At 38.1% G+C, this 27970-nt stretch overlaps 1 protein-coding gene across 11 annotated transcripts in view; it reads right to left on the reverse strand.

Annotated features, from left to right (window-relative positions):
• Window positions 1-27970, reverse strand: part of GTDC1 (glycosyltransferase like domain containing 1) — a 513355-nt gene that overhangs the window by 46368 nt on the left and 439017 nt on the right. For 6 of the 11 annotated variants that reach the window (XR_007517814.1, XR_007517811.1, XR_007517819.1 and 3 more), the window contains 4 exons: window positions 19236-19353; window positions 15406-15497; window positions 12748-12850; window positions 9757-9865 (listed from right to left, as the gene is read on the reverse strand). Coding sequence is in view for 1 of the 11 variants with exons in the window: in XM_049887128.1 (XP_049743085.1) it covers window positions 19309-19353 (45 nt within the window). In the remaining 10 variants the exon portion in view is untranslated. Of the gene's footprint in view, window positions 1-9756; window positions 9866-12747; window positions 12851-15405; window positions 15498-16640; window positions 19354-27970 lie in introns of those variants that run through there. The other 5 variants (XR_007517817.1, XR_007517816.1, XR_007517815.1 and 2 more) reach the window with 4 other exon arrangements.

Raw genomic sequence — 27970 nt, forward strand, 5'->3', positions numbered from 1 at the left:
CTTCACTTTCAGCAAGCAAGGTTGTGTCATCTGCATAACACAGGTTGTTAATGAGTCTTCCTCCAATCCTGATGCCCCGTTCTTCTTCATTTAGTCCAGCTTCTCGTATTATTTGCTCAGTATACAGATGGAATAGGTATGGTGAAAGAATACAACCCTGACGCACACCTTTCCTGACTTGAAACCAATCAGTATCCCTGTGTTCTGTCCGAACAACTGCCTCTTGATTTATGTAAAGGTTCCTCATGAGCACAATTAAGTGTTCTAGAATTCCCATTCTTCGCAATGTTATCCATAGTTTGTAATGATCCACATAGTCGAATGCCTTTGCATAGTCAATAAAACACAGGTAAACATCCTTCTGGTATTCTCTGCTTTCAGCCAGGATCCATCTGACATCAGCAATGATATCCCTGGTTCCATATTCTCTTCTGAAACCAGCCATTTAGACATGTTTTTAGCAATCATTTTACATCCCAGAAAAATTCTATTCTCAAACGTGTATTTTCTCTGATTAGTGCACAGCCCTTTCCTCTTCACTCCACATTTCACCCATCTTTTTACAGAGCCTTGAGTGCTTCCAGAAACCCTGGTGGCGTAGTGGTTAAGTGCTACGGCTGCTAACCAAAGGGTCAGCAGTTCAAATCCACCAGGCACTCCTTGGAAACTCTATGGGGCAGTTCTACTCTGTCCTATAGGGTCGCTATGAGTCAGAATCGACTCGATGGCACTGGATATATGGGATCAAATTGACAACAGCAATTGAAAAGTTTAGATAGAAACATTAGGGGAAATTGAGTTTATGTTGATGAGGGAGGAACAACTCAGAAACGGAAGGTGAGAATGATTACACAACTCAAAGAACGAACTGATGTCACTAAATGGTACATGTAGAAACTGTTGAATTGGTGTACGTTTTTCTGTGTGTATATTCTCAACAACAAAATAAATAAAATTTAGGAAAAAACTTACAAGCAACCATTGAAGAATAGATGTAGAATACATAATTCTTATTCAATAAAAACAAAGAAAAAGCAATTAATCTAAAGAGGAACAGGAAAAAATAACAAAATAAAACATGAGAAATAGCAATTATAAACCCAGTTTAAAATGTTAGAAATAAGTTCAAATATTATATTAATCACAACAAAGGTACACTGAATTATAACTAATACTTCAAAAAAAAAAAAACTTGTCATTGAGTTGATTCTGACTCATGGTGACCCTTTGCGTATTAATTATAGTAAAACTGTGTTCCATAGAGTTTTTAATGCCTGATTTTTAGAAGTAGATCGCCACACTTTTCTTGCAAGGCATCTGTGGGTGGACTCAAATCCTACATTCATGTTTCTATAACTAGTTGTAAGGAAGGCTTTGTAAGAATAGTTTTGGAGATTCCACTTAGAGAAGGTAGGATGTTCAATCCGGAGAACAACTAAAATGAAGAGAGCGGGTTCCTTCAGTACGGCCACAATTCCAGATATCCACTTTAGACAAATTATGCAGTGGCAAGAGGCAAAGAAAAAGTGACAGTGTGGTACAAAGGACAGACCATTGGACAAATTAGGAAATCTGCATTTTTGTTCTAGATCTACCACTAACTAATTCTGTGATCTTGGGTAATCAATTTTTCCTCTCTAGTCCTCTATTTCTTCAAGAGTAAAGTGATCGCTAAGGTTTCTGCCAACAAAAACACACTGATTCCTTGAGGTAGTGGCAGAGAAGTGAGGAAGGGGAAGAGATACACTAGGACCATTCCTTCTCATAAATCCCCTGCACTTACACAGCTGAACTTCACTAATTATCTTTTAGCCATTATTATGGGTTTAATCGTGTCTCTCCAAAATAAGTGTTGAAATCCTTACCCCTGTACCTGTAAATATGACCCTGTTTGGAAATAGGGGTTTCTTTTTTCTGTATGTTAACGAGGTCATACCAGAGTAGGGTGGATCCTAAACCTAATCACTTCTGAGTTATAAAAAGAGGTACAAGCTATAGTGGTCAAAGAAATCTGTAAATATGTGGGAAAATCTAAGTAAATGTTGAGGTAAAAAAAATAATGACTTAACTTAGACACAGAGACACACACAGGGGGAAGATAGATACCAAGGAACACCAAAGAATGTCAAAGAATTCACCGGCAACCAATAATGAAGGACCTTGCCCTAGATTCACACCCTGAATTTGAACTAAGGCTCAGCTGCTAACCAAAAGGCCGACTGTTTGAACCTACCAGCCACTCTGCAAGAGAAAGATGTGTCAGTCTGCTTCCGTAAAGTTACAGCCTTGGAAATCCTATGGGGCAGTTCTACTTGGTCCTACAGGGCCACTGTGAGTCAGAATTGACCCCATGGCAACGGATTTGGTTTTAAACTACGAGAAAATAAATTTCTGTTCCTTAAAGCCACTTACTTGTGGTATTTCTGTCACAGCAGCACTAGGTAACCAAGACAGCCATTTATCATAAAAAGCTTTGTTTTCAAAGGAGTCGGTAGCAGGCACCATTAACTGACTTTCCAATATGCATTCTTTACTTTCTTCCTCACAGAAAGAATACTAATTTTGATTGGGATTTGGCAACATGCCAGTCTAAATACTTTCCTGATTCCCTTGATGCTAGGAATGGCCATGTGACACAGATATACACAGAGTGAGATAAATTTGGAACTCTAATACAGATTTCTGGGAAAGCTTTTGCACTCTAGATATCTTGAAGTATAACAACCTTCTTGCAATCCTGAAGCAACATGACTGAGGAAAGAACCAAGAGGCTGTAGCAGCATCTGCCCCAGCATTGTTGAACTATTCACTCGAGGCGAGTAGCTTACCTACCTCCAGATACTTAGTTATGAAGGGTAATACAATCTCTGCTTGCTTAAGCTATTGTTTTCAGCTTTTCTGTAACTTGCAGTTAGACACATTTCTAGCTGATAAAGATTTATCTCTAAGGTTTAATTGTGTGTGTGCAGAGACTATATTTAGCATTGCCGTTGTTGTTGTTAGGTGCCGTCAAGTAGGTTCTGACTCATGGTGACCCTATAGGATGGAGTAGAACTGCCCCATAGGGTTTCCAATGAGCAGCTGGTGGATTTGAACTGCTGACCTTTTGGTTAGCAGCCAAACTCTTAACCACTATGCCACCAGGGCTCCTATTTAGCATTCGTGATGAGTAAGAAGACTAGACGAATAGAAATATGGGTTTAAAAAAGTAAAGTCAAATCTTGAATCCCATCTGAATCTTGTGTAGTGTAAGACATTTTAACTTTGTGGCTAGACTAAATCTTTAATACCTGAATACTCTTCAAGGTTACCTGATAAGTTTGAAACAGATGTTACAGTGTGGTAAAACATCTGGTGCTTCCACCTTTCAACATCAGAGAATCACTTTAGGAAATGAGCAGGGCAAAGAGAAAGCGTGGGATATGTGATCTCTTTGATTTTTCACACTTCGACTGCTTTCTGCTGGAGAGCCAATAGCACCACTAGAATTAAGGTGTTAAAATACTAAAAGTCACTGAGGCATAATCTGATGATTAATAGATTCAATATTTTGTTTCTTATACTGTAAGTTGTAATAGGTTTGCATAACATTCACAATCAATAAACATACATTGGCTTTTGATATTTTAATTGGAATGCCTTAAATATACAAGTTCAACTAATACTCTCACCCAGGCTAAGGGCATTTTCAAATACCTGCATGTTTCTGATTGTTCTTCGACTAGTCCATACTTACAAAAAGATATGTTTGGGGTGATACTTTAAGAGTTACTTTAAAACTTTTACCCTGGGTCAAGAAGAATCACTTGCAAACATTCTGCCTATACGTTTTAAAACTTGGTTTGCTGGGCTAAAACAGAGACAGAGAAAAGTCGACAATGTTTTGAGCCTGGAGAGAATAAATGCCATAGATAGCAAAATAACACAGAGATGCTATTTAAAGAATGGACTTCTTTTTAGGCAGTGTTTGAATTGGGGCAGTGGTTGCGTTTCATCACCCAGAGACTCCAGAGAGAATATTCGGGCTGAAATGCAAAAGATGAGGAAACACAAATCAGGGGCAGCTGCCCAAGCCGAGGCCATACATAACACGCACTGTGATGGTAAAGTAAAGGGAGTTCAGGCCATTCAAGCAAGGAAGGAGGAACTTCGTATGGGGCACCCATAGTCAAGAAAAGAGCCCATTACTTTCTTTCTGAGTAACCACTGGCAAGTTACTTGATCTCCTTAAATCTTAGGTTCCTACTTGGCAGGATTTTGTGGTAATTCAATGAGATCAGGTACATACAAGGGCCTGACATTTAGTAAATGCTGAATAAAACTAAGTTTCCCATCCCCATCTCCAACTGAATTTATACTAACTGAATTTTTTTTTCCTCCTCTCACTAGAAGTGCCATCTTCAGATATAATGGAATTTTTCTTATGATTGACAGTCTGATACTCTATGTGCCAATTCAAAGCCATCTCATGTTTATTTATTTAAGGTATTCTAGTCTTCACACTCATTTGTCAGATCTACTAGTTAGTTTCCATTCTCACAGTCTCTCATTTTATTGAACACAATGGCGTTTCTTACCAGAGGTCACTCTTTTTATGAGCCCAATACCCTGGCCATGCCAACTGGATTTGAGATCTGTGCTCAATCCAAACGCAGCTAACTTGCATGAGGGCTGGATGTCCAAGGTGGCCTGAAAACAGAGCTCCTCCCCATGGGCATGGCTGTACTGAATTGTGCTGGTTCATCTCCAAGCCTATCTCAGACTCACATGAATATAAGACATTTATGGAATGCCTGCTCCATGTAAGCAAGATACTCTACTAGGCCCAGATTCCTTAGCTGCAACTTGTCATAAGATAATTCCCCATAAAGATGTATTCCATATTTTTGTTCAGAGAGGTGATCTATGATTATTATGGTGGATGCTAGCAACATTCTTGGCACTAAACGAACACAGAAAGGCTCATTTATTTTCTATTTTGGGTCACTTACTTTCTCTTTGGAAGGAAAGAAACATGACAGCTCTCTGTTAGCAATACCAAATTCGAAAGTCCATTTTCTTTTTTAAATCAAAGTATTGCATCTCTTCTAACCACCAAAACCAAACCAAACCCATTGCCATCAAGTCAATTCCAACTCATAGCAACCCTACAGAACAGAGTAGAATTGTCCCATAGGGTTCCCAAGGAGTGGCTGGTGGATTTGAACTGCTGACGTTTTGGTTAGCAGCTGAGCTCTTAATCACTACACCACCAGGGCTCCCTTCTAACCACACTCACCCTTTAAACCTGCTATTCACCTCTCTCTCCATGTTTTGGGAGATCGTACTCCTGCAGGAGTCAAAAGGTTAAAGGAAACCAGAACCCCATAACCAGTTTCCATGCTTTCAGTTGCTACATGCTTTCTTCTGTGCCCTCCTTTACCACAAAACCCTACTAACAAAAGAAGACATCTTCCCACGAATGTATTACCAGTACTAACAACCTTGCTGTTGACAATATTGGTTGTACTTCACTTCACTCCCCTCCTGTGGTCCAAAACCAGATCCAACACCCCTGGGCCCACACTGAGGTTGTACAGCAGCTGAAGGGCCAACTGCCAACAGATCTGGAATACCATCTTGCCAGCAGCGGCACCTGACTTCCTGGCTGCCTCCCTTCCTGGTCTCATTGGTTGATGTGGCAGCTGTGATCCTGACAACGAGCTTGGTGTTGGGTCAAGTTTTCTGTTTGGCTGACTTGCTCTCTTAGATGCCATTTTCCTTGACTCACCCTTGATTACACAGAATGTTCTCTATTACATTTTAAAACAATATGATATCCATAAGCAAAGCCATGGATTAACATTTTTTAAAGTATTGCCCATTACTAAATTTTTTTTCAATGCCAAAATGTAAGAAATAGGGCTAGAGCCAGGCCAAACCCAGTGTTTAGCTCAGCAGTGAATCAAATATCTTTTGTAGCTTCAGAATAAAACTCACAGAATTTTCCCTCTCTAGATTTTAGGAACCCAGGGTACATTCTCTGCCCAGGTCTGCAGTTTATAAGCGTAAAAATGGTATTTTTACATATTGGGAAGGTTGTGAAAATCACCCTCCCCTAAAAAAACTAGAATAAGTGTTTTGGTATATAAAAAAAAAGAAAAAAACATCATTTTTTTTTTTTTGGTATAGGGAATGTAAAATAAAAATAACCATTACTCTACTGATAAATAGGCTTTTATTCAATAGTTAAAAGACAAGGTACTTGCAAAATTCACTTACATAAAGAAAGAACACTGTGTTGAAGCTTTCTTTATCAGAGATTACCATCATCCCCAAAATCAGACTGTGATAATTAATGTCTACCAAAAAAACAAAACAAAACAAACCCAGTGCCGTCGAGTTGATTCCGACTCATAGCGACCCTATAGGACAGAGTAGAACTGCCCCATAGAGTTTCCAAGGAGCGCCTGGCGGATTCAAACTGCCGACCCTTTGGTTAGTAGCTATAGCACTTAACCAGTACGCCACCAGGGTTTCCAAAAATTAATGTCTACAGCTTAGAAATTCTACTTGATATAATTTGCTACTTTGTTTTAAAAAAAGCCAAATGGTCTGCCAGCACTTCAGATGCTGAAAATAGTGCTATATATATATATACATACATATATAAAATAATTCACTACTTTTATTGATGTTGATAATTTAAAGAACTACTCTTATTTTTTTATTATACATATTTGTAAAATATCTAAATATTACGAAAATATGTGCAATAGAAAGTGAAATCTCATTCTCAGAACCTTTGACATAAACAGCCTAGTGAATATTCCTTCCGAATTTTCTGTCTACATATTCTAACATATATATGCATAATTTTTACCAATATAAAAACATACTATACTTCTCCAGAGAAATAATTCGTAACATCTGCACTCTTCATTTAATTATTTATTTTTAAATACACAAAATAATATTCCATTAGACAGCTACTTGTAAATACCTATAAATCTAATGTGTAAGGAATGTTTATGAAAATGAAAAAAATCAAGATAGGGAGCCCTTATTTCATGTCGTACAGGTATGGTATTGGTGAAGAATATCAAATATACCATGAGCTGCCAGAGAATGAACAAATCAGTTTTAGAAGAATTGCAACTGGAATGCTCCTTAGAAGTGAGCACAGCAAGCCTTCAGCTCTCTTACCTTGGAAACGTCATCAAGAAAGACCAATTGCTAGAAAAGGGCATCATGTTTGGTAAAGTAGATGGTCTCAAAAAATGAGGGAAACCCTCGATGAGAGGGATCAACATGACAGCCACAACAATGGACTCAAACATACCAATGATTATGAACATGCTACAGGCCAGGTGAACGTTCTGCTGTTATACATAGGTCACCACGAGCCAGAGCCAACACAAGGACAACTTACAACAAAAGGCATGGCAACCTTATTCCTGAATCCCAAACTGAAAACTTTTTCTGACAACTCTACAAAATATTCGGAATTGAAATTGTTCAACATTACTTTTCTAGAATTACACCAGAGCCCAAAGAATGAAACCATCTGATCCGAAGCACCTCTAATGTCTAGCAATAGATAGTCCATGTGTGGTGTGAGAGGCTATGCCCAGTGAGTGTCACGGATTGAATTGTGCCCCCCAAAAAACATGTGTCAACTTGGTTAGACCATGATTCCCAGTATTGTGTGGTTGTCCTCCATTTTGTGATTGTAATTTTATGTTAAAGAGGATTAGGGTGGAATTGTAACACCCTTACCCAGGTCACATCCCTGATCCAATGTAAAGGGAGTTCCCCTGCTGTATGGCCTGTATCATCTATTATCTCTCAAGAGATGAAAAGGAAAGGGAAATGAGCAGAGAGGGGGACCTCATACCAAAAAAAAAGCAGTACCAGGAGCAGAGTGCATCCTTTGGTTTTGGGGTCCCTGCACGGAGAAGCTCCTAGTCCAGGGGAAGATTGATAAGAAGGCAGACAGAGAGAGAAAAACTTCCCCTGGAGCTGACACCCTGAATTTGGACTTTTAGCCTACTTTACTGTGAAGAAATAAACTTCTCTTTGTTAAAGCCATCCACTTGTGGTATTTTTGTTATAGCAGCATTAGATGACTAAGACACTGAGCAACCAATGGCAAATGGCTTACAGCTTCTGGAAGTACTTAAATATTTCTTTCTACTTCTCTAGTATAAAGGTGATGTGAGGTTTTGACAAGGATAATAACAATGCAATGACAGGAACATAGGAGTAAGTCTATATCAGCATAGAGTCCAAAATTTTTTAACATGTAATAAAGAGGAAGATTTAAATATAGCACAACGGGAAGTGCTGAGGTTTTCCATCATGATAATAGGAAAGTAAAGACAAATATTTAAACATGAGACATGGTCCATAGATAAATACACATATTTTTCACAAATAGCAGCAAATACTGCAGCCTTTTACTATCAGGAGTCAAATATAGGTGAACTCTTCTGCAGTTAAATATGTTCGTTGTATTTGTTGTCACCTGCCTGTCTTTTTTTTTTTTGGTCAAAGTTTCTTCTGCTACAAATTACCTATTCCTTTGTTCCTATTGTTTCCTGTTGTTTTGTGTTTGGTTTTTATTGACCTTTGTTTTTATTTGCTTTCTGTGTTTGAAGTTGTTTATATGCTTCAATATCTGTGGACGATGGAGTTTTGAAATGAAATAAAAATATTTAAATAATATAATTGAGAATTTTATCAGAATTCTTTTTTACCTTTTCTCCAAATAGGTTAATATGTGGCATTAATATTTTTCAATTTCAAATGCAAAATTTTATTAAAAATGGGTATCTGAGGCCAAATAAGAATGAATGTTAACATGCATCATTTAAAAAGTTACCCCCAAACAGTATTTGTTTCATGTAGTTTCATATTTAACATTTTTAAACATAATCAATTCTCTACTTTTTTCTCTACCTGATCTTTTAAACTGCAATTGGCTCGATAACATAAACTAATTCTTTGGAAATAATGTTGAGTTAGTATAATTGGCATTACAGAGTTCTAAAGTGCTTTATAGAATATTCTGTCTCTAGACACTAAATTGAAATTTTAAAGAAAATGATGGAAATAGCTGTAAGGGAGAAAAGTAGCCTTTTAAATTTAATTTGTTAGGCACCGCAGTAGGGTAATGGATGCAATGAAAGTTCTTTTATTGCACTTCCATGTCCAAAAGGTATTTAGGTAGCAGAGGATGTTAAGCAGACCCCCAGTAATCCCCCTTTAACCAAAGATAGCAGGAAACAAGGTATACGGGTCTGTGTCCTCCTGATTTTTATTTCCTCAGGAGTACAACTTATGCAAAGGACACCTTAGGCTGCTTGGCAGGTCACAAATGGTGTGCTTGACCCCCTCTCTGCCTACATGAATAAAAAAATCTAAAGGATGCTGAAACCATAAAAAAAAGAAACCATACAGGGAGTTAAATCCTTCAGGTGGGTCTTTTCAAATTCCAATAGTGAAGAGTTACTGGAGAAATGGTAAGGATTTCACTAGGGCCCAGCAGGTTTGAGATCAAAAGCGTTGGTTAAATAAAAGCCTGTTGGAAAATCTTAAAGCCTTTTTGTAATGTAACTTTAAAAAGTTATTACAAAGAACCCTTAGACTGAAGCCAGTAACAGCATGAACAAAGAGTATATCATAACTGATTCCATTAAGAGAAAGCGGACACACAAATTCACTTAATTTAAAGACCAATCCAGTTATATTACTGTGCAAGAGAATAGAACTTACACGATACCATCCAGTCCATTTAGGAGATACACTCATTTCTTGTTATCTATGCCAGGCTTCGTTCGTTGTCATTCAGATATGCTTTTTAAACAACATATATATTAATTTTCTAAAAAGAGAAAGAGTGATGTGCATTTAAACTCACTGCTAAAGAAGATACTTTTAAAACAAATTAAAATGAAACTTGATGGGGACCCATCAGTCAGTTGGTTATCTCTTTTTCATGGTGTCAAACTGCTAATTGCCCATCGTCCTTAAAATAATAAACCTTCAACTGGTATTGATTGGTAGTCATTAATGAGTACATTAATTATAATGTAATTTTTATAATTAATACCAATCTATTTCTTGGTCAAGCCACACAATTTTATTAAGTGAACTCATCCACTCTTAGTTTAGTAGAAATATTTTGCTCAGTCAACAACCACCCGAAAAACCCTTTATTTGGTTCCAGTGCCTGGATTCTGCTCATTGTTTTGAATCTTTAAAGACACTTTCATGTACTCAATACCCCTTACATTTTCACATTAGGCATGTGAGATGGGTAAGCTAGGTATCATTTTCTTTAAAAAAAAAAAAAAAAAAAGGGATGCTTAAGCTGCCTTAAGCATGTTGTTAGCTGCTATCAGTTCGCCCCCAACTCATGCTGACCTCTAGAACAACGGAACGAACCACTACCCATCCTCTGCCATCCCCGTGATCAGATGCAATTGAACTCTTGTGATCTGTATGGCTTTCACTGGCTGATTTTTAGAAGTAGATCTCCAGGTCTTTCTAGTCCATCATACCAACACATGAGCCTCCACTGACAGACAGGTGTTGGCTGTGCTTGAGGTGTATTGGACGTGAATAGAACCTGGGTCTCCTGCATGGAAAGCGAGAATTCTACCACTGAACTCCCACTGCCCTGAAGTACATGTGGCAGGACACGTAACATGCTTTGGGACTGCACAGCCACCCAGAAAGAGCTCAGACTAGAACACACAACTCCTGGTTTTGAGCTTAGTGATTTTTTCAACTGAACAATGGCTCACCAGTACCACATTTCTCCAAACTGTATGAAAACCACTACTCTAGCAAAGAATACCTTGAATGTAAAGGTATTTAGGGAACACTTGATATACCATCAGCAGGATTCTAGGTCCTATAGAGAAAATATTTTAAACCAGTCTCAAGGCACTTAAAATTTTGTTGGGATGAAATACGTGCGAAGATGACACACAAATTCATGTATTGTTTCATACTTTTAAATTGATCACTCTCTCTGCTGTGGTCCCACCTTATATCTACTCTAGCAGAAAATCTACACCTTTTATTTTACATGTAATGTACAGATATTTTTTCTTTAGCGTCAGAGACTATCTTTTTTATCATTGTTTTTCTTCAGTGACTACCACTGTGCTGGACACACAATAAGTGCTTAATAAATGTTAACTGAACTAATGAGTAAAAATTAGATGGAACAATTGGAGGGCAAAATGAAACAGGTGATATTCTTTTTTCTGTAGGAAAAGAGGATAGGCAAAAATTAATATCTAGGTATTTTCCAAAATGAAGGAAGCTGTCTTCTCTGACTAATAAATGATACATGCTCACTGCAAAATATTCAAATAATATCTCACAATAAATTCTCTATTAGAAATACCCATGTTTTTTAATGACTTGAAGTATGTATATGCTTTTGGTCATGTATTCATACACATACAGGGCTGACACTTCTTTAAACAAAACTGGAGCCATAGTATATATATTCTGTTCAATGACTAACTTTAAAATTTAATGATCTATTTGTGATACCTCTCCATGGTACAAATGTTACCCTTTGATTGGCTACGGCAGCCTATGTTTTGTATATCGCATAATGTATTTAACTATATTGATAGCTATTTGGGTTATATTAAATATTTTATTCTTATAAACAGTGCTTCAATAAACATCTTTTAACATCTTCACACGTTCAGATTTATTTTCTTGGCATAAATTCCTAGACATGAAATGGACTTAAAACCTTGAAGCATTTTGTTAAATTGAGCTCCAAAAAGGTATCAATTTATACTCCCACCAACTGTGTATAAGTCATTTTCTTATAAGCTAGTGTGGATATAATTCATTTTAAAGATCTTTGTTAATCTAACAGGGGAAAAAAGTCTCCTTGTTGTTTTAAATCCTAGATTACTTAGGGACTTTGTAAATAAATCAATTCTTGATAAATCACACATGGCTTATCCATGGAATATGTTCAGCACCAAATTGATTTGTCTTTTTGCACCAGCAGTAGATATGAATCGAGGAAACTAGAACATTTTAATATTAAATTAAATACACTTAAGGGAAATCAAATACATGCCTTAAATCTCAAAATAAAAAGCATTTGATTATTCACTGCTATGAATACTTTTCATCACCGTTTCCTTCTATAAATGTGAATAATTGAGTAAATAATACAATAGTTCACAGATTGTAAGACACTGGATCTGCCTTGAGCACTATGCTCTTTTAAGAACTATCTATACGGGATCAAACTGACAACAGCAACTTGAAAGATTAGACAGGAACCTTAGGGGGCAGTGAGTTTAAGTTAATGAGGGAAGAACAACTCAGAAAAGGAGGGTGAGAATGGTTGCACAACTTGAAGAATGTAATCAATGTTGTTGAATTGTACTTGGAGAAACGATAGAACTGGTAGATGTTTTGCTGTGTAGATTCTTAATAACAACAAACTAAATAAAATTAGGAAAAAAAAATTTGTAAGACCCTGTTATAGGACCATTCTTCAAATCATCTCAGCTACCAGTGATGAGACCAATCCAAAAACCACACCCATTGCCATCGAGTCGATTCTGACTCATAGTGACCCTACAGGACAAAATAGAACTGCCCCACAGAGTTTCCAAGGACTGCCTGGTGGATTCGAACCTCCAACCTTTTGGTTAAACAGCCATAGCTCTTAACCACTATGCCACCAGGGTTTCCAGTAATGAGACAACTTACCTCTTAAGTTTTTTTTAAAGCTCCAGTGGGGTTGTCAACTATTTTACCACAAAGCCTAGGACTCAACAAGCTGCTGACATGACATGGCGATATGAGAAACTCTCTGAAACCAAACATATGTGTCTAAGAATATAGCATTGGCTACATGAATTAAAACCATTTTATATTGCAATAGCCCCCAGTATGTCAGTGTGACAAACCCTGCACTGGAAAAAGAAAGCATATCTATACTTCAAAGCTTTACGATCCTTTCCAAAAAAGTAAACACTGGTCAATATCTCTTGCCCACAAAGAATGGTAAGATCTTTGTGGGGAAGAGATTTCACATATTTGTTTGTGGGCTTGGCCAGCACTTCCACGAAGTCCACCAATGAATATGAAATCCTATATTTGGAAAGCAAAAGTGTGAAGCTCTCTAGCTCCACTACCCTATTTTACTAGTCACTAAAAAGGAGCTTGTCCAATTTGTGATTGATCATGGGGATGTCACAGGAGTTTTGTTCCATTGTGCATGGGACTGCCATTAGTCGGGTGTACTCAATAGCGGCTAACAACAAGTGATCTACTGAGTATTTTCAGTAAGAAGTAGCAGTTGTATTAGTTGTCTATTGCTATGTAACAAATTAACTCAAAGTTTAGCCACTAAACAGCACACATTCATTATCTCAGTTCCTGTAGGTTGGGAATCTGGCCCAGCTGACTAGGTCTTCTGCTTCAGAGTCTCCCATTAGGCAGCAATCCTGATGCCAGCTGGTGCCACAATAACATCAAAGTTCAACTGAGGCAGGATGTTCTTCTAAGCTCACTCATTAGTAGCTGGCAGAATTCAGTTCCCCACAGCTACTGTAAGGAGGGTCTCAGTTCCTTGCTGGCTGTTGGCCAGAAACTGCCCTCAGTTCCTTGCCACGTGGACTTCTCCCTACATGGAAGCTTGCTTCATCAAAGCCAGCAAGAGAGAGACATAGTATTTTATAACCTAACCATGGAATTGACATCCAATAACTTTTGCCATATTCTATTCACTAGAAGCAAGTCACTAGGTCTAGCCCACACTCAAGGAGGGAGGGTTACACAATGTCATGAATACTAGGAGGCAAGATTGTTCGAGACCGTCTGAGACATCTGCCCACCACAGCAGGTGATTCCTCTGTTGATAAAGTGAGTGAAGGACACTGGGAAAACGTGGGAGAGAGAATGCCAAGAGATATGGTAGGAGGGGCATTCTCTGGGAAAAAGCTCACAATACCCCAGTGATATCTACACCGTCAGGAAAGAGTTGAAGCCACTTTGGGAAAGCGTGTTAAGTCTCAGGTCAAATTAGTAATGTACCAGGTCAAAGCAGTAACCTCTCAAGTTATATATCCATTGGGAAAAATGGAAATAATAGGTATTACCAAGTGATGATGGCAAACCTAACACGAAGTCCATAGTCAATAACAAAGAAACACAATCTCAGCCAAGAGTGAACATATTCCATAGCTAATGTAGAACAAGATCATAATTCTTATTCCCTCAAAAGGCTGTATCTATTAGCATTAATGAAGTGAAATGAATAACATCCAAAAGACTCTGATTCTGTATTTATCACATCTAAACATGACCACATGCCATTTAGCCATCATTTGTCAAGCTTACATTTTGAGTTTGTTTTGTCAAGACCAGAGACCTAGTGATAATTTAATGTTTGTCCTTACTCCCTCCCCCCCATTTTTATAAGATTATTGTTTTGAGATAGGTTATAGTTGAGACCAGGAAACAATATATAGTATATAGAAAATATAGCTTATTGATCCATACCAGGGGAAGCTGTAAAAATCATGACGTCATGTTTATTAGCCTGGTTGTTATAACAAGTTGAGCTAATCAGCTGAATGTATGCATCTGTGTGTGTATGTATATAAGACACATGTATATACACACATACATACATATATACACACATATACATGTGTGTTTTCATGACTACAAAAATTAACAGGGGTATAGCAAATTGTCTTAACTGGTTCTGCATGGTTTGAGAGCAAAAACTTACTAATGAATGCAAGTGTTGCAATTATTTTTATGACATTCCCCCAAAATGGCACTTTAAGGGTTATGCCATATGCTGATTGACAGCAGCCATAATTCCATACAATGAGACTGTATCATATTGTTTGAAGTGAGGTGATAGTCATCTCTTGAAACTGATCAAACATACGATTGCATCAAACACTATTACAATATAATCACGCTGTATGTGGGGACTGCCAAGGTTGGTCATCATTTTGTACTCTTTTCCCCTGGACTTCTGTAAGAACAGCTGTGACACACCACTGCATCCACATCTTCCTTTAAAAACTGCAGAATCTAAGATAGGGGAAAAGATCTGCACGAAATTGTGGTTTGGGTATGCTATGTAAGTGTACATGTGTAGACTGCTTTAGAATTACAAATTGTTTCCACTAAGATCTCCCTAAGTATATTAATAAAAACCTGGAAAGACCAAATAAAAAGAGAAGGTTCCAGACAGGGCAAGAAATAATTCAAATGCTCTATTTATTTATTTTCAGTAAATAAGCAAACTTGGGAGAAATTTTTTTTAGAAAAACACTATTCAATTTCTGAAATTTCCATTGATATTTTTTTCTTATGTGCCGTTTTGCAAAGCCACTTGCTTACCTTCTAATCTTGGGCCTGTTTCAGCTGCAGATGGAAATGATATAGGAACCTATTCTTCTTCCACTCTTAGTTGCTTTTGATATTGGAAAGCACTGTGAAGATGGGCATGAGTGAATGAGAGTAGTTTGGGTATCTCTTAATAGCTGTCCCAGGTAAAATCCTATACCACAATGGCTTTTGAATTCATGTAATTTCGAGATTTCTCTTTCATTATTCACCCATCCATTTAATGATTCATCCACCTATCCACCCATCCACCTACCCATCCATCCAATAACTTACAGAAGAACAGTTGAGGTACTTGTGGGACTGTGTTCATGGCAGCTTATGAAGGGACACGATCTTAGGGATGGGAGCCATCATCTATTTACACTGACATTTACTGAGCGGTACATTGCCTATTTTGGTCCTCAGGTGTCAATCCATGCAAGTCTCTGAGATGTCACTAGTCCTACCTGAACACTATTCATTAGTCCAACAGAGTCAGTACTGTTTCCAATATGAGGCCTCTTGGACTAAACTCTCTCTCAGCTTTTTTGGCCTTAAGAAACTCTAACACATTTTCTGAGACTCATTGGGATGTAGGGAACATATAGGCTCTCAGGCTGGTTACCAGAACATTCCACACTGCTGTGTCTATTCTACTGTTCCTGTGCAATGGTGGGCACGGGGGGATCTGTGAGGCTGGGAGCCTCATTGGAGCTCTCCAGGAAGCAAGGTCAGATACCTCTATGATTCCAGATCCTCCTAATCTACAGGCATTTCTCTAAGCTCAAGTATAGGAGAGTCAGGGCGCAAAGACTCTTCTTAGAGAGCTCCCTAACATTTAAGCTCTGTGCTTCCCTTTTGACCACTTCCTCCTTTTCTTCCCCTTCCTCAGGCTATGGGATCTTCACTTAGGGCCAAGATCTTCTCATGGTGGATGATAGAAGAGGAGAGGACATGGAATGCCCATTAAGGTCTCAGCGTGGAACAGACACCGGCACTTCCATCCAGTTGCATTGGTCAAAGCAATTCATATGACCAAGCCCAACATCAATGGGTTGGGGAAAGCACCCTGACTCCTCTAGTAGGAGGCACTGCAAAGTCAGATGTACAAGGACATAAATATATAAGGTATAATTCTATAACAGGGAGAGGTGAAAAATTGGGAACAATAATTCAACCAACCATAACTACAGAAAAAATATGCACACAAATTTTTATTTTATTTACTATAGACTATACAAATATGTTTATACAACAATACACCACTTTCTTCCATATTTTGAGCACATACTAATATTTAGGGTTTAAAGTATTTTCTGAGTCACTTTTGGCCACCAAAAGTTGTATATATCGTTAAAGTGATCAATCCTTTATATAACCAGGGCCCAGGACTTCAATCTCTTTAATGCCTCCAGGACTGAATGTAAAATTTTTAGGCATGCAAAAGAAGGCCTGCATCCATTTGCACTCCCAATTTGTAAACTCAGATATTTTTCCTCATAACTAACTTTCTTTTCATAAAATATTTCATAAAAGTCAACAAATAGCTTTTGACAGGTACTTGGTTTTGACATCCGAATGAAAAACCAAACCCGTTGCCATTGAGTCAATTCTGACTCATAGCAACCCTATAGAACAGCTTCATAGGGTTTCCAAGGAGCAGCTGGTGGATTTGAACTGCCGAATTTTGGTAAACAGCTGAGCTCTTAACCACTGAGCCACCAGGGCTCCATCTGAACGATAGCTCTTTATAATACATGAAGCGCTCATATCAACCCCTCTAGCTTGGAAGTTATACAATTTATTTCAGGAAATTTGGCAATTTCCACTGTCTTTAATTAGGAGTCCTGGGTGGTGCAAGTGTATAAACATTCAACTACTAACCAACCACTAACAAAAGATGAGTGGTTTGAGCCCATCCAGAGGCACCCCACCAGGGAGAAAGACCTGGAAATCTGCTTCCTAATGGTTACAACCTTGAAAACCTTATGGAGCACAGTTTTACTCTGACAAACATGGCAGCTCCCTGAGTCGGAATCAACTCAGTGGTAAGTGGTTTGGTTTTGGTTTAATGACTTTATGCTGTCTATTATGTGACAGGCAATCCTTTTCAGTATGTCTCAAGGACAAAAGGAAACAGGCTTATCGATTTATGGGTATTTTCCTTTCTTAGGGGGTCTGCAAAGGACTCACATGTTTCTAGGTAACATTCGAGTACAAATCATTTCTCCACTGATGAGTATTTCCTTTGCTTATCCTAACTCTGTCTTATGTCTCTATTTTCATGTTTTTCTGCCTACCCAGTAACTTTTATTTCAAAGCTACCTGGTAGTAGAATTCTTTGGAAGACATTTGAAGAGACAATTAGAGCTCTATGTTTAAGTTAACATTCAACCCCATATTGTGATAAAAACCAAAAAAACCAAACCCTTTGCCTTCAAGTCAATTCCGACTCATAGAAATGTAAATAATTCAACTAGGAGAACATTTGTTTAACAATAGATACCATGTAAACTATAGGCAGTCCCTGGGTTAGGATGAGATCCATTCCTAATTGTCTTTAAGCCAAATTTGTAGGTAAATTGGAACAGGTGCATAGGGTTCTTACTTAGCCTTACTCCAGAACAAGTGATCCCTGGTGGTACAGTGGTTAAAGCGCTTGCCTGCTAACTGAACCGGTCAGTGGTTCAAAACCACCGGCAGCTCTGCTCGAGAAAGATGTGGCAGTCTGCTTTTGTAAAGATTTACTGCCTTGGAAAATCTATAGGATCGATGAGTCAGAACTGACTTGATGGCAATGTGTTTGTTTTTTTTGGTTTCTAGTGAAAGAAAAGCCTCGAAGTTTTTCAGTGATTTAAAAGCTGCACGTGCAGCAAGAGAAGGTGAGTGATGAAGAATCTGTTGTGAGTAAGGTTTGCTTCCATCACTTCAAAGTGAGGGCAAATTTATATAACATTAAGGGGCAAGTACAAGTTGTCTGTAAGTCAGATGTTCCTAACTAGGGGACGTACTATATATCACGATTTATTCCTCTGCCTAATTGCTGGAAAGTTTCTTTTAACATGGAATGAAAGATCCATCCCAATATAACAGTGGACTCTCATCTGAAATTTTGTTTTCCTTGGTTCCCTTCCATTATGAAGCTGCCCTTCCCCTAGCTCCTCTGCCTCAAGGGCTGGAAAGTGACCATGGCAGGGTGACTAAGAGTCTTTTTCCAGGGTTTTTTTATTTGGACGGTGGATGTGAGAGGTTCTCTCTTCTAGGAAATGTTTTCAAGTGGAACATGAGAAATGCACAAGAGTCCCTTTCCCACATCAAGATAGCCAATCCATAGGAGAGTCTAAAGGGAGGGAGAGCCAGGTCCTAGAGGAGGCCTTTGAGTACTTTTCGCTCTTATGATGTCCAAGATCATGTCCTGGATTTTTTGACAGAGAAGTCAAATTTTATGCCTGATTAGTGTGAATTGATTTCTGCCACTTTAAATGAAATAGAGTTCTGAATACTGCAAAGTAATAACCCATGTAAACAGCCTCATGGTTTTTAAAAAAATACAGTGTAGCAAGCAAAAATAATTTCAAATCAACTCAAGTGTCTCATTTGTATTTCTTGAACACTATGAAGAGCACAGAGTCCACAGCTAAGTCTCCCTTTGCCTCCCCCATCCAGGGCTTCTCAGGCAGCAGCTGCTTCTACTCCTTTATATCTGTCTTCAAATTCCACCCTCATCCAAGATAACCTCCTCCCCCAAATTTAGCCTTTTGAACTTTTGTTCCCTTTCTCCCTTTCCTCCCTATTATCATCCTTAAAGCCCCAAAGAACTTGTCTGTCAAAGCAGGACTCACCTCGCAACACAGGAAAGGAGAATACCAGGCAGGCAAAGCCAGGAACCTTGTTAACAAGAAAAGGCTGGGAGATTCATGTGTTCCTCATTTTTGTTTCATTGCTCCACTTTTGAAAACACTATAAAGTGAAAAAAGATATGCCTTAGTATTAGGCTACACAAATGTTGTTTAACATTTGTTTTCTTGCTACCCCAACAACTTCTACACACATATTAAGAACCTAATAACTATTTACTAAAAAAATAGTTATTAGGTACTTAACAAATTAAGTACCAGTAAGTACTTAATGTTTAAGTATTAGGTAATTAATAAATTAATGATTAACTGAATTAGTGAATGAACCAAAAAGGAATGCATGAATAAATGTAAAAATAAGATGTTGTTCATGGCTGTAGAGAGGATTCTGACTCACGGTGACTTAATGTGTGCAGAGCAGAGCTGCTTTCAAGGCTATGACCTTTTGGAAGCCGATTGCCAGACCTGTCTTCCGAGGCACACCTGGGGTGAGTTTGAACTACCAACTTTTTGGCTAGTGGTTGAGCGCTTAACTGTCTGCAGTTAGTTGAACATTATTGGGAAATTTAAGATCATGGTCAATAAATGGTTGACACGTAGAAGATTGAAAAACATAGTTCTAAAATTCAAGTCATTCCTTCATATACATAAAAACATTCAGAATAAAAAGTTTAAAAAAAGAGCCACATTAAACTTTGAAGGTAAACGCAAATTATATATACAAATATCTCAAGAAAGCTATTCAAAATCTAAGTAGCCCCCAAAACAGCTGTAACACAAGTATATTAATTAGGATCCTTTGCTTGCAAGTAATAGAGACCAAATCTGACTCAATTAGTCATAAACACGTTTATTGGAAAAGTACCAACATGGGTTGCCTACCACAAGAATCATCTCTCCCTCTCTCATCTTTATAAACTGACTCTTCTTTTGTTCATGTATCTGTATATCCCTCTCCTACACAGCTCAGTGTTAGATCCAAATTGATAGAAGTCATTCCGTTCCCACTGCCAGTTTATGCACGGGCTTGTGGAAAATGCTCCCGATGGGCTTTTGGGAGGGCCTTTCCTGGATTGCAAAAAGAGACAGAAGCAAGAAAAAATTCCTTCTCCCGCCTCTGGAAAAGATGATGTTATGAGGACATGATGGCTGGATCGCTGAAGCCGTCTGGTGACCGCAGTGGGGGCTAGCCAAAGGGAGGCTAACACGCTGAGGACGGCAGAGTGGAAGATGTAACCAGCCATTCATCCATACTTCTTGTTATCTGAAATGCTAAATTTTCCTTACTGGGTAAATTAGTTAATCCAGGGGTTTCTGTTTCTTGTATCTAACAGCCTCCTAATGGATAGAGAACCATATCAAACAGAGGCTGGACATCGAAATTGGGATTGGTAGGGGCCCCAGGAGTTGTGGAGGTTAGGGAGCAGAGGCCAACAGTTGTCTTTTGGTGGGAATAGTTTGGTTGGTATGTGCCAGGTCAGAGGGACTAGAACTCGATGTTGTCCTTCTATTCCTCTATTTAGGGCAAGATTCAAATTCCAGGCCTGATTATATTCAATATGAAAGCAATAATTCCTCACACAGAACTTCAGGTTCTGATAAAAGGGCAGGTAGGTGTTGAACTACCAAAACTATCAAGTATCTACCACATCAAGAGTCAGCTGTCTGATTTTTGCCAAGACCTCCTGGATCGTGGCTTTCCTTGTTTCTCAGTGTTCACTCTCAAAGGACTTCCATTTCTTCTTATTTCTTGTTCCTATTTCCTGCTTCCACTGGATTCTAAGTCTTTATAGTCAATCATGCCTTCTGCAATGCCACCCTTGTCTGCCTTTCTACACCTTACTGATGCCTACATTTCCCAATGTGGGAACTAAACCAAGTCAGTTTTGTGCAGCAGACTTTTAATGGAGGCTTGGGTTACAGAAAGTGATTACATTGCAGCACAAGCTTGAAATTGAATGCAATGTACCCCTCCAACATATGTTAAAAAAAAGTAATCAACTATATCCCAGCATGGGGAATTCCTTGCTGGATATGTTATTTTTAAGTACTAGCTATGTTGCTCCATCCAAGGATGTATTCTTCTCTCTACCATGTTTTCTTCAATCTCCTCAATTCCTACTAATTTCTTAAGCAGGATAACTCTCCATCTTCTACTCACTCAAGCTAGTGGCCCAGCCCTAGCCATGCATATCCAAGAACTTATTAAGGTGCTCGGCCAATGGAATATCTCCTTCAGGTTTCAATCCTTTAAAAGCACAAAGCACTGCGACAGCTTTGGAATCACTTTTTCCTTTACATGCTACACGTTTTAGGAAGTGCTTCTTTCTTTACCAACGTCTGTAAGCAGAGGAGGAGCAGTTTACAGATTTATCCTTTCCCGCTTCACAGAAGAACCTGCAAGGATTTTTTCTTTCTTTCTTTTTCTTTCCTCCTTCATCTTTTTCTCCCCCTCTTCCTCCTTCTTCTTCCCCTCAATACAAAGACTATAATTATGATTTATTCTTGTGCACATTTCAAATGAAGAACAAAGTACAAAATCCAGTTTAAGGGAAAGGGGAAAACTGGATATCACGATACGACTTCCAGTCCCAGCTCTACAGCTTACTAGCAGTATGATTTTGAGTTGCTTCTTCTAAAGTTTGGGAGTAAAGCCATGGTTTACCTATATCACAAGGGTATTATAAAGATTAAATTAGATGATCGATGAAAAAGTACGTTTTAAACTATAAAGAGCTACCAAATGTAATAAAATGAATACCAGATAGTGGATTCAGTCTGTAGAAGTTTCAAGAGTGTAAAACAAGAATCCAGATGCTGGTTAGCTGTGATAAGAGGCAGGAATTCAACTACAGAGCAATGAACCCAGACACTGAGACTTTGGGGCACCAACATTAGAGTAAGGCCAATAACAAGACTTGAGTTTGAGTTTGAGAGCTACTAAGATTCCTTTTATTTCTTTTCAAAGGCAGATTTGAAATTCGAGTATGCTGCAGGTCCAAACTTAAAAAGAAAGCTTATCCAATTCCTCTCCTTTAAGGCTGAAGGAATAAAAAGTTAATTAGCTTGTTATACTCATCTTTCTTTCCAAATTTTCCACATGGCCTTTTTCCTTAATTAGCCATCATATGAAAATGAAGAATATTTATTATTTATTGTGTGTATCAAATTTTATGCCTTTTCTTCTTAATTTTTAAAGTGGGGGTGTTTACTACTTTCAGTATTTCTCTCCTAAAAATGTAAATTGTTGTTGTTTGTTTAGTTGTAGTTCTCAGCTGACTTTAGGCCAGTAATTCTTCATAAAAACTAAAATCCTCTGGTGTGCTTTAGACTAATTGGAGGATGCAAATTTCCTCCCATACACATTTCTCATTCTTAATTCCTTTCTTTTACCTTTTATTCAATTTAGATATTGCTGTTGGTTGCTATATCAAGTCACTTCCGACTCATGGCGACCCTACGTGGGGAGTAGAACCGCTCCCTAAGGTTTTCGCGGCTGTGACCTTTTGGAAGCAGATGGTCAGCCCTGTCTTCCAGAGGCCTGTGGGTGAGTTTGAATGGGCAACCTTTCAGCTAGTAGTTGAGTGCATAGCCATTTGTACCACCCAGGGCACTGCCAATTTAACTATGGTACCTACAAATGCCCACTTTGTAATGGTAAATAGCTTTACTTCAGGGGTCTATTGTAACTTATTGAAGCATATTTTATGAAGTGATTGTGGTTGTCAAAACCACACCAAACCAAACTCAGTGCTGTCCAGTTGATTTCGACTCATAGCGACCTGAAGCAATGGTTTATGCGCACATGGTGGGTCATTGCTATGGTTCTAAGTCAGCTCTAAAGGAAAGAGAATACGCACATCTGCATCCCAGTTTCAATCTTGATTATATATCTACCACAATCCGTTAGGCTTGGGAAGTTCCAAAGGGTTTATACATTTTGAGACTTGATTAACTTGCTTAACAATTAACTAGCCAAAGTACTCATAAGAAAAGTATGTCTGAAGAATTTTTCCATTTAGAATTTTTATTTTTGTACTTACAGTAGATAATATATAACAATGCATTATTCAGAACCTTGTATATTTTATGTATTTATGGCTTATTTCTAGATTGTATATGCCTTAAAAGCAGGACCTGTCTCTACTTCTCTTCTGTGTCTTCCACAATGCAAATATGGACATCTAGTATAGGGTTGCTATGAGTCCGAATCAACTTGAGAGCATACAACGGTGTACACTTAAAGTAAGGATGTTGGACTTGAATGGAGAAATTCACCCCCAAGTATCAGTCAAGCTACACTTAAGAGTTTCTCTTAACCGTTAAATATATGAACACAACAATCCACGTCTGGGTTGAAAACGATGATGGTTTTAATAATTATGTCTTATAAAACTCAAGGCAATTTTGAAAGCTTTGTGTGATAAGCCTTTTAACCCAGTCCTATTGTCTGCTTCTCTCAATTCCTTTCCTCCTTCACTTTGTCTTGTTTCTTTTTCTTTATCTCTTGCATTTCTTTCTTTTTCTGTACTCTCTCTCTTACTCTGTGTACTTGAGCTATTATTTAGGAAAACAAGCTTGGCATTTTCTTATTGTAACTGAAAGAAAAATAAGCTTAAACATATCTCTGTAACGTAAAGATTCAACTGATTCATTTTTTGGAAACAAAATCTGACCAGAAAGACAAGAAGTTGTCTTTCAAAATTTAATGATCATAGTTAGGAAAAAAAAAAAAAAAAAATTACAGGCCAGTTTGTTTACTTGGATATGGTATTCTTAATTATGGTAACTAAATAATTTAGGTTAATGCAATTTTAGTTGAAGCTGCTAAATCCAAAATGTTGGAGAAAACAGATATTGTTAAATAGAAGAGAGAAACTACTTTATATAGAACCATTTCTTCATTCAACACTCAACTGAGTAGTAAAACATCCTGAACGTGTCTAGTTTATTGGGAGTTGCTTTTTATATTTCTACATGTGTTTGTCTATAAAGCATTTTAAGGTGTAGCTTTTAGGGTCACCAGGAGTCGGAGCTGACTTGTCAGCAACCAGTTTGCCTTGCTAAAAGCTCAATCAAGCCACCATCATTTACTAATAAATGTTTTTTTAAATCACATTTTTCAATCTTTTTTTTTTTTTTTGGACATCAGAGTTCATGTTTAGTTCCTCCTTCCTGAAAAAGAGGCCCCCTGGTGAGAGACCCTCACCACCTCTGCATTTCAAAGCTAACATAAAGTATGGGTGCCCTGGATCGAAGGCCCATTCGCTCTAGTTTGCAAAGCAAAGGAGAGTTCCTAATGAAATCACTTTAGTTTGTAACTTAAAAAAAAACCCTGCTCATCTACTGCAAGTAAGTGCACACCCTCTGTTACACGGTATGCAATTAGATGCATTTGAAATAAAAGGTAAGTTAAATCAGGAATCTCAGGGACAAGCACATACTATTTTAAAACTGAAAGTGTCAAATGTTGTTTTTCAACCCAGTACCAAGGAGTGTTTCGCAGGTAATTTCTCAGGGCTGATGTTAGTTAATTATTAGCTACCCTACCCTGCCTCCCATTCTCAGTGACTATCTCCTGGCAGAAAGACACAGCTAGGAGTGTTTTGTTTCATTTGTCCTTGGAGTTTTTATCAGCATCAGGAAGGTGGACTGAGCCAAAGTTAAAAGAATTCTGGAGCTAAGCAAAAAGCAACACATTTAACAGCCCCCATTAATTGGGGCTGTTACATGATTAATTTGAGAAAAACAGAAACGACCGATTTCTTTACAACTCACAGTTGGATGCAATGCACTAAAAGTAATCCTGTAAATTACATTTTAAATCTTCAACATATTCCGAGCAGATAAAATAGTGGCATGATTGACCAAACTCCTTTTAAAAGTACACATATTACGATGCATCATAGTTATAAACAGATGGTATTTGGCCTCCTTCCTATTCTCAACATTTGGAATTTCTAAACTATGTGAATTAAACAATAATATTTTATAAACATACAAGGGATTTTGCTCACTGCTTTGTTAACATAGAAATTATACAATGCTGACATTTATTTAAATTTTAAAAAGTAAACAACAGTGTGCATTGAAATAAAGCAAACTAAAATCAACATAGAGAAGTATGTTCTGTGTGCGTATTACCTACAATGGCACTGGCCTTTTTAAGGGAAGACATAATGGGTTGAAGAACAAATTGTAGTTTAGATGGGCCTAATCCTTTGCACTCCAAAGGCTCATTTAACACCTCTCTGTAAACAACGGATATTTATACCATAATTGGCTATTTGACCATCAGCGTTCATTTACTATGTAACCTGCTATTAGGGAGTTAAAAGAAGTTCCCCTTCATTGGCCCGTCAGCTTTCATGGTAGTGAAAGTGTCCTCACAGTTTTAAAAACACTTGTACAAAAGGGAACCGGTCTGTCACTTGCACTCAGAATGAGAAACATTGTCATGATCTCAATAAATACACATATTTTTCTCTTTGAGGATATTATTGCCAGAAAGAAATGATCACATCTTAAAGCATAATGTCATTTCCTGAGATTTTTTTTTTCTAAAATTATAGCTTTAACACTTTCACTACATTTTGGGAGACTCATCTACTGATTTTTTTTTTTAATTGTGCTTTACATGAAAGTTCACAAAGCAAATTAGTTTCTCATTCAAAATTATAAACAAATTGTCTTGTGACACTGGTTGCAATCCCTGCAACGTGTCAGCACTCTCCCCCTTTCCACCGCACGTTCCCCATATCCATTTGTCCAGATTTCCTGTCCTTTCCTGCCTTCTTGTCTTTGCTTTTGGGCAGGTGTTGCCCTTTTGGTCTCGTATACTTGACTGAACTAAGAACCATATTCCTCATGAGTGTTATTGTTTGTTTTATAGGCTTGTCTAATCTTTGGTTAAAAGGTGGACTTTGGAAGTGGCTTCAGTTCTGAGTTAGCAGGGTGTTCGGAAGCCATAGTCTCAGGGGTTCCTCCAGTCTCTGTCAGACCAGTTAGTCTGGTCTTTTTGTGAATTTGAATTTTGTTCTACATTTTTCTCCTGCTCTTTCCAGGACCCTCTATTGTGACCTCTGTCAGAGTGGTTGGTGGTGGTAGCCAGGTATTATCTAGCTCTTCTGGGCTCAGGCTGGTGGAGGCTATGGTTTGTTAGTCATTTGGACTAATATTTTCTTTGTGTTTTTTGTTGTCTTCATCTTCCTTTGCTCTGGACAGGTTGGAACCAAGCAATGTAGCTTAGGTGGCTGCTCAAAAGCTTTTGAGACCCCAGATGCTACTCACCAGAGAAGGATATAGAACACTTTTTTAAAGTAAACTAAACCCCAGAAAACCCAGTGCTGTCTAAAGTAAACTATGCTATGCCAATTGAGCTAGATGTCCCCCAAGACCATGGTCCTCAGCCCTCAGCCCCAGTAACTCAGTCCATCAAGGTGTTTTGATACGTCTAGGAAGCTTCCGTGACTTTGCCTTGGTCAAGCTATGCCGACTTCCCCCTATATTGTGTGTTGTCTTTCCCTTCACCAAAATTAACACTTGTCTACTATCTAGTGATTTCCCTTCCCCACGCCTCCCTTCCCTCGTAACCATCAAAGACTGTTTTTTTTTGTGTGTAAATCTTTTCTTGAATTTTTATAATAGCGGTCTCATACAATATTTGTCCTTTTGTGATTGACTTACTTCACTCAACATAATGCCCTCCAGAATCATCCATGTTGTGAGATGTTTTGTGGAATCACCTTTGTTCTTTATTATTGCCTCGTATTTCATTATCTTTAGGAACCGTAATTGTTTATCCATTCATCTGTTGGTGGACACTTAGGTTGTTTCCCCCCTTTTGCCATTGTGAATCATGCTGCAATGAACATGGGTGTCATCTGCTGGTTTGAGGTACAAAGTAGAAGGCACTGGGTTTTTAAACACTATTCTCAGATTTGCAAAGCTGTGTTGTGATGAATAATGAATTAGATATTTTAATCATTTTCTGAGTTTTGAAGGCACAGAGTATCATTATTTACAGTCTCTCCTAAATGCACCTCCCCTGTGTTCTTGTTCACCCTTTCAAGGGTAGGCTTAAGTAGTGCACTCTCCCAACCTCAGTTGACTCCGGGACTGCTCTTCCTACTTTTCAACCAACCAACTGATACATTTGAACCCACAGTTTCAGGAATATTTCAAACTCAAGGGAGAAAATCCTGAGTGGTGGACGCTAGTGATGGTCAGAACATGCCTGGCTAATGTTTCTTGTATTTGGTTCATGAACTTCTTTTGCATACAACCTCTGTCAGTGAGAGAGAGAGAGAGAGAGAAATGATGCTACGCCCTAGGAAAGAAACTAAAACAGTATTGTCCAAACCAAGGACTAGGGTCAATTTTTCTCCTACACATACAATTCTAAATGTGTACACTCAAATAAATACCCAATGATAAATGATAATACTAATGGGGAGCTTTTTAAAAAATGTAGACTTCAGAATGATAGCAAACACTTTCTCCAAGTTTTTACAACACTTAATGAAATTACGAGTGCCAAATCATTGTGATGCTCCCAAATAGTCTCCTGCCCAAATAAATGCTTAACTCCTTTTCACTCTTCCTCCTAAAACCCCAATTGGTGGTTATGAGGAGAAATAGTTTGTAACCTAAAACTAAAGGTACCAAGTGAAAAAGAAAGCGTCCTGGGGGTGGGGTTGGGATTTAAATCACATGCCTGA

Source organism: Elephas maximus, chromosome 6, assembly GCF_024166365.1.
Source record: "Elephas maximus indicus isolate mEleMax1 chromosome 6, mEleMax1 primary haplotype, whole genome shotgun sequence".
NCBI lineage: Eukaryota > Metazoa > Chordata > Mammalia > Proboscidea > Elephantidae > Elephas > Elephas maximus.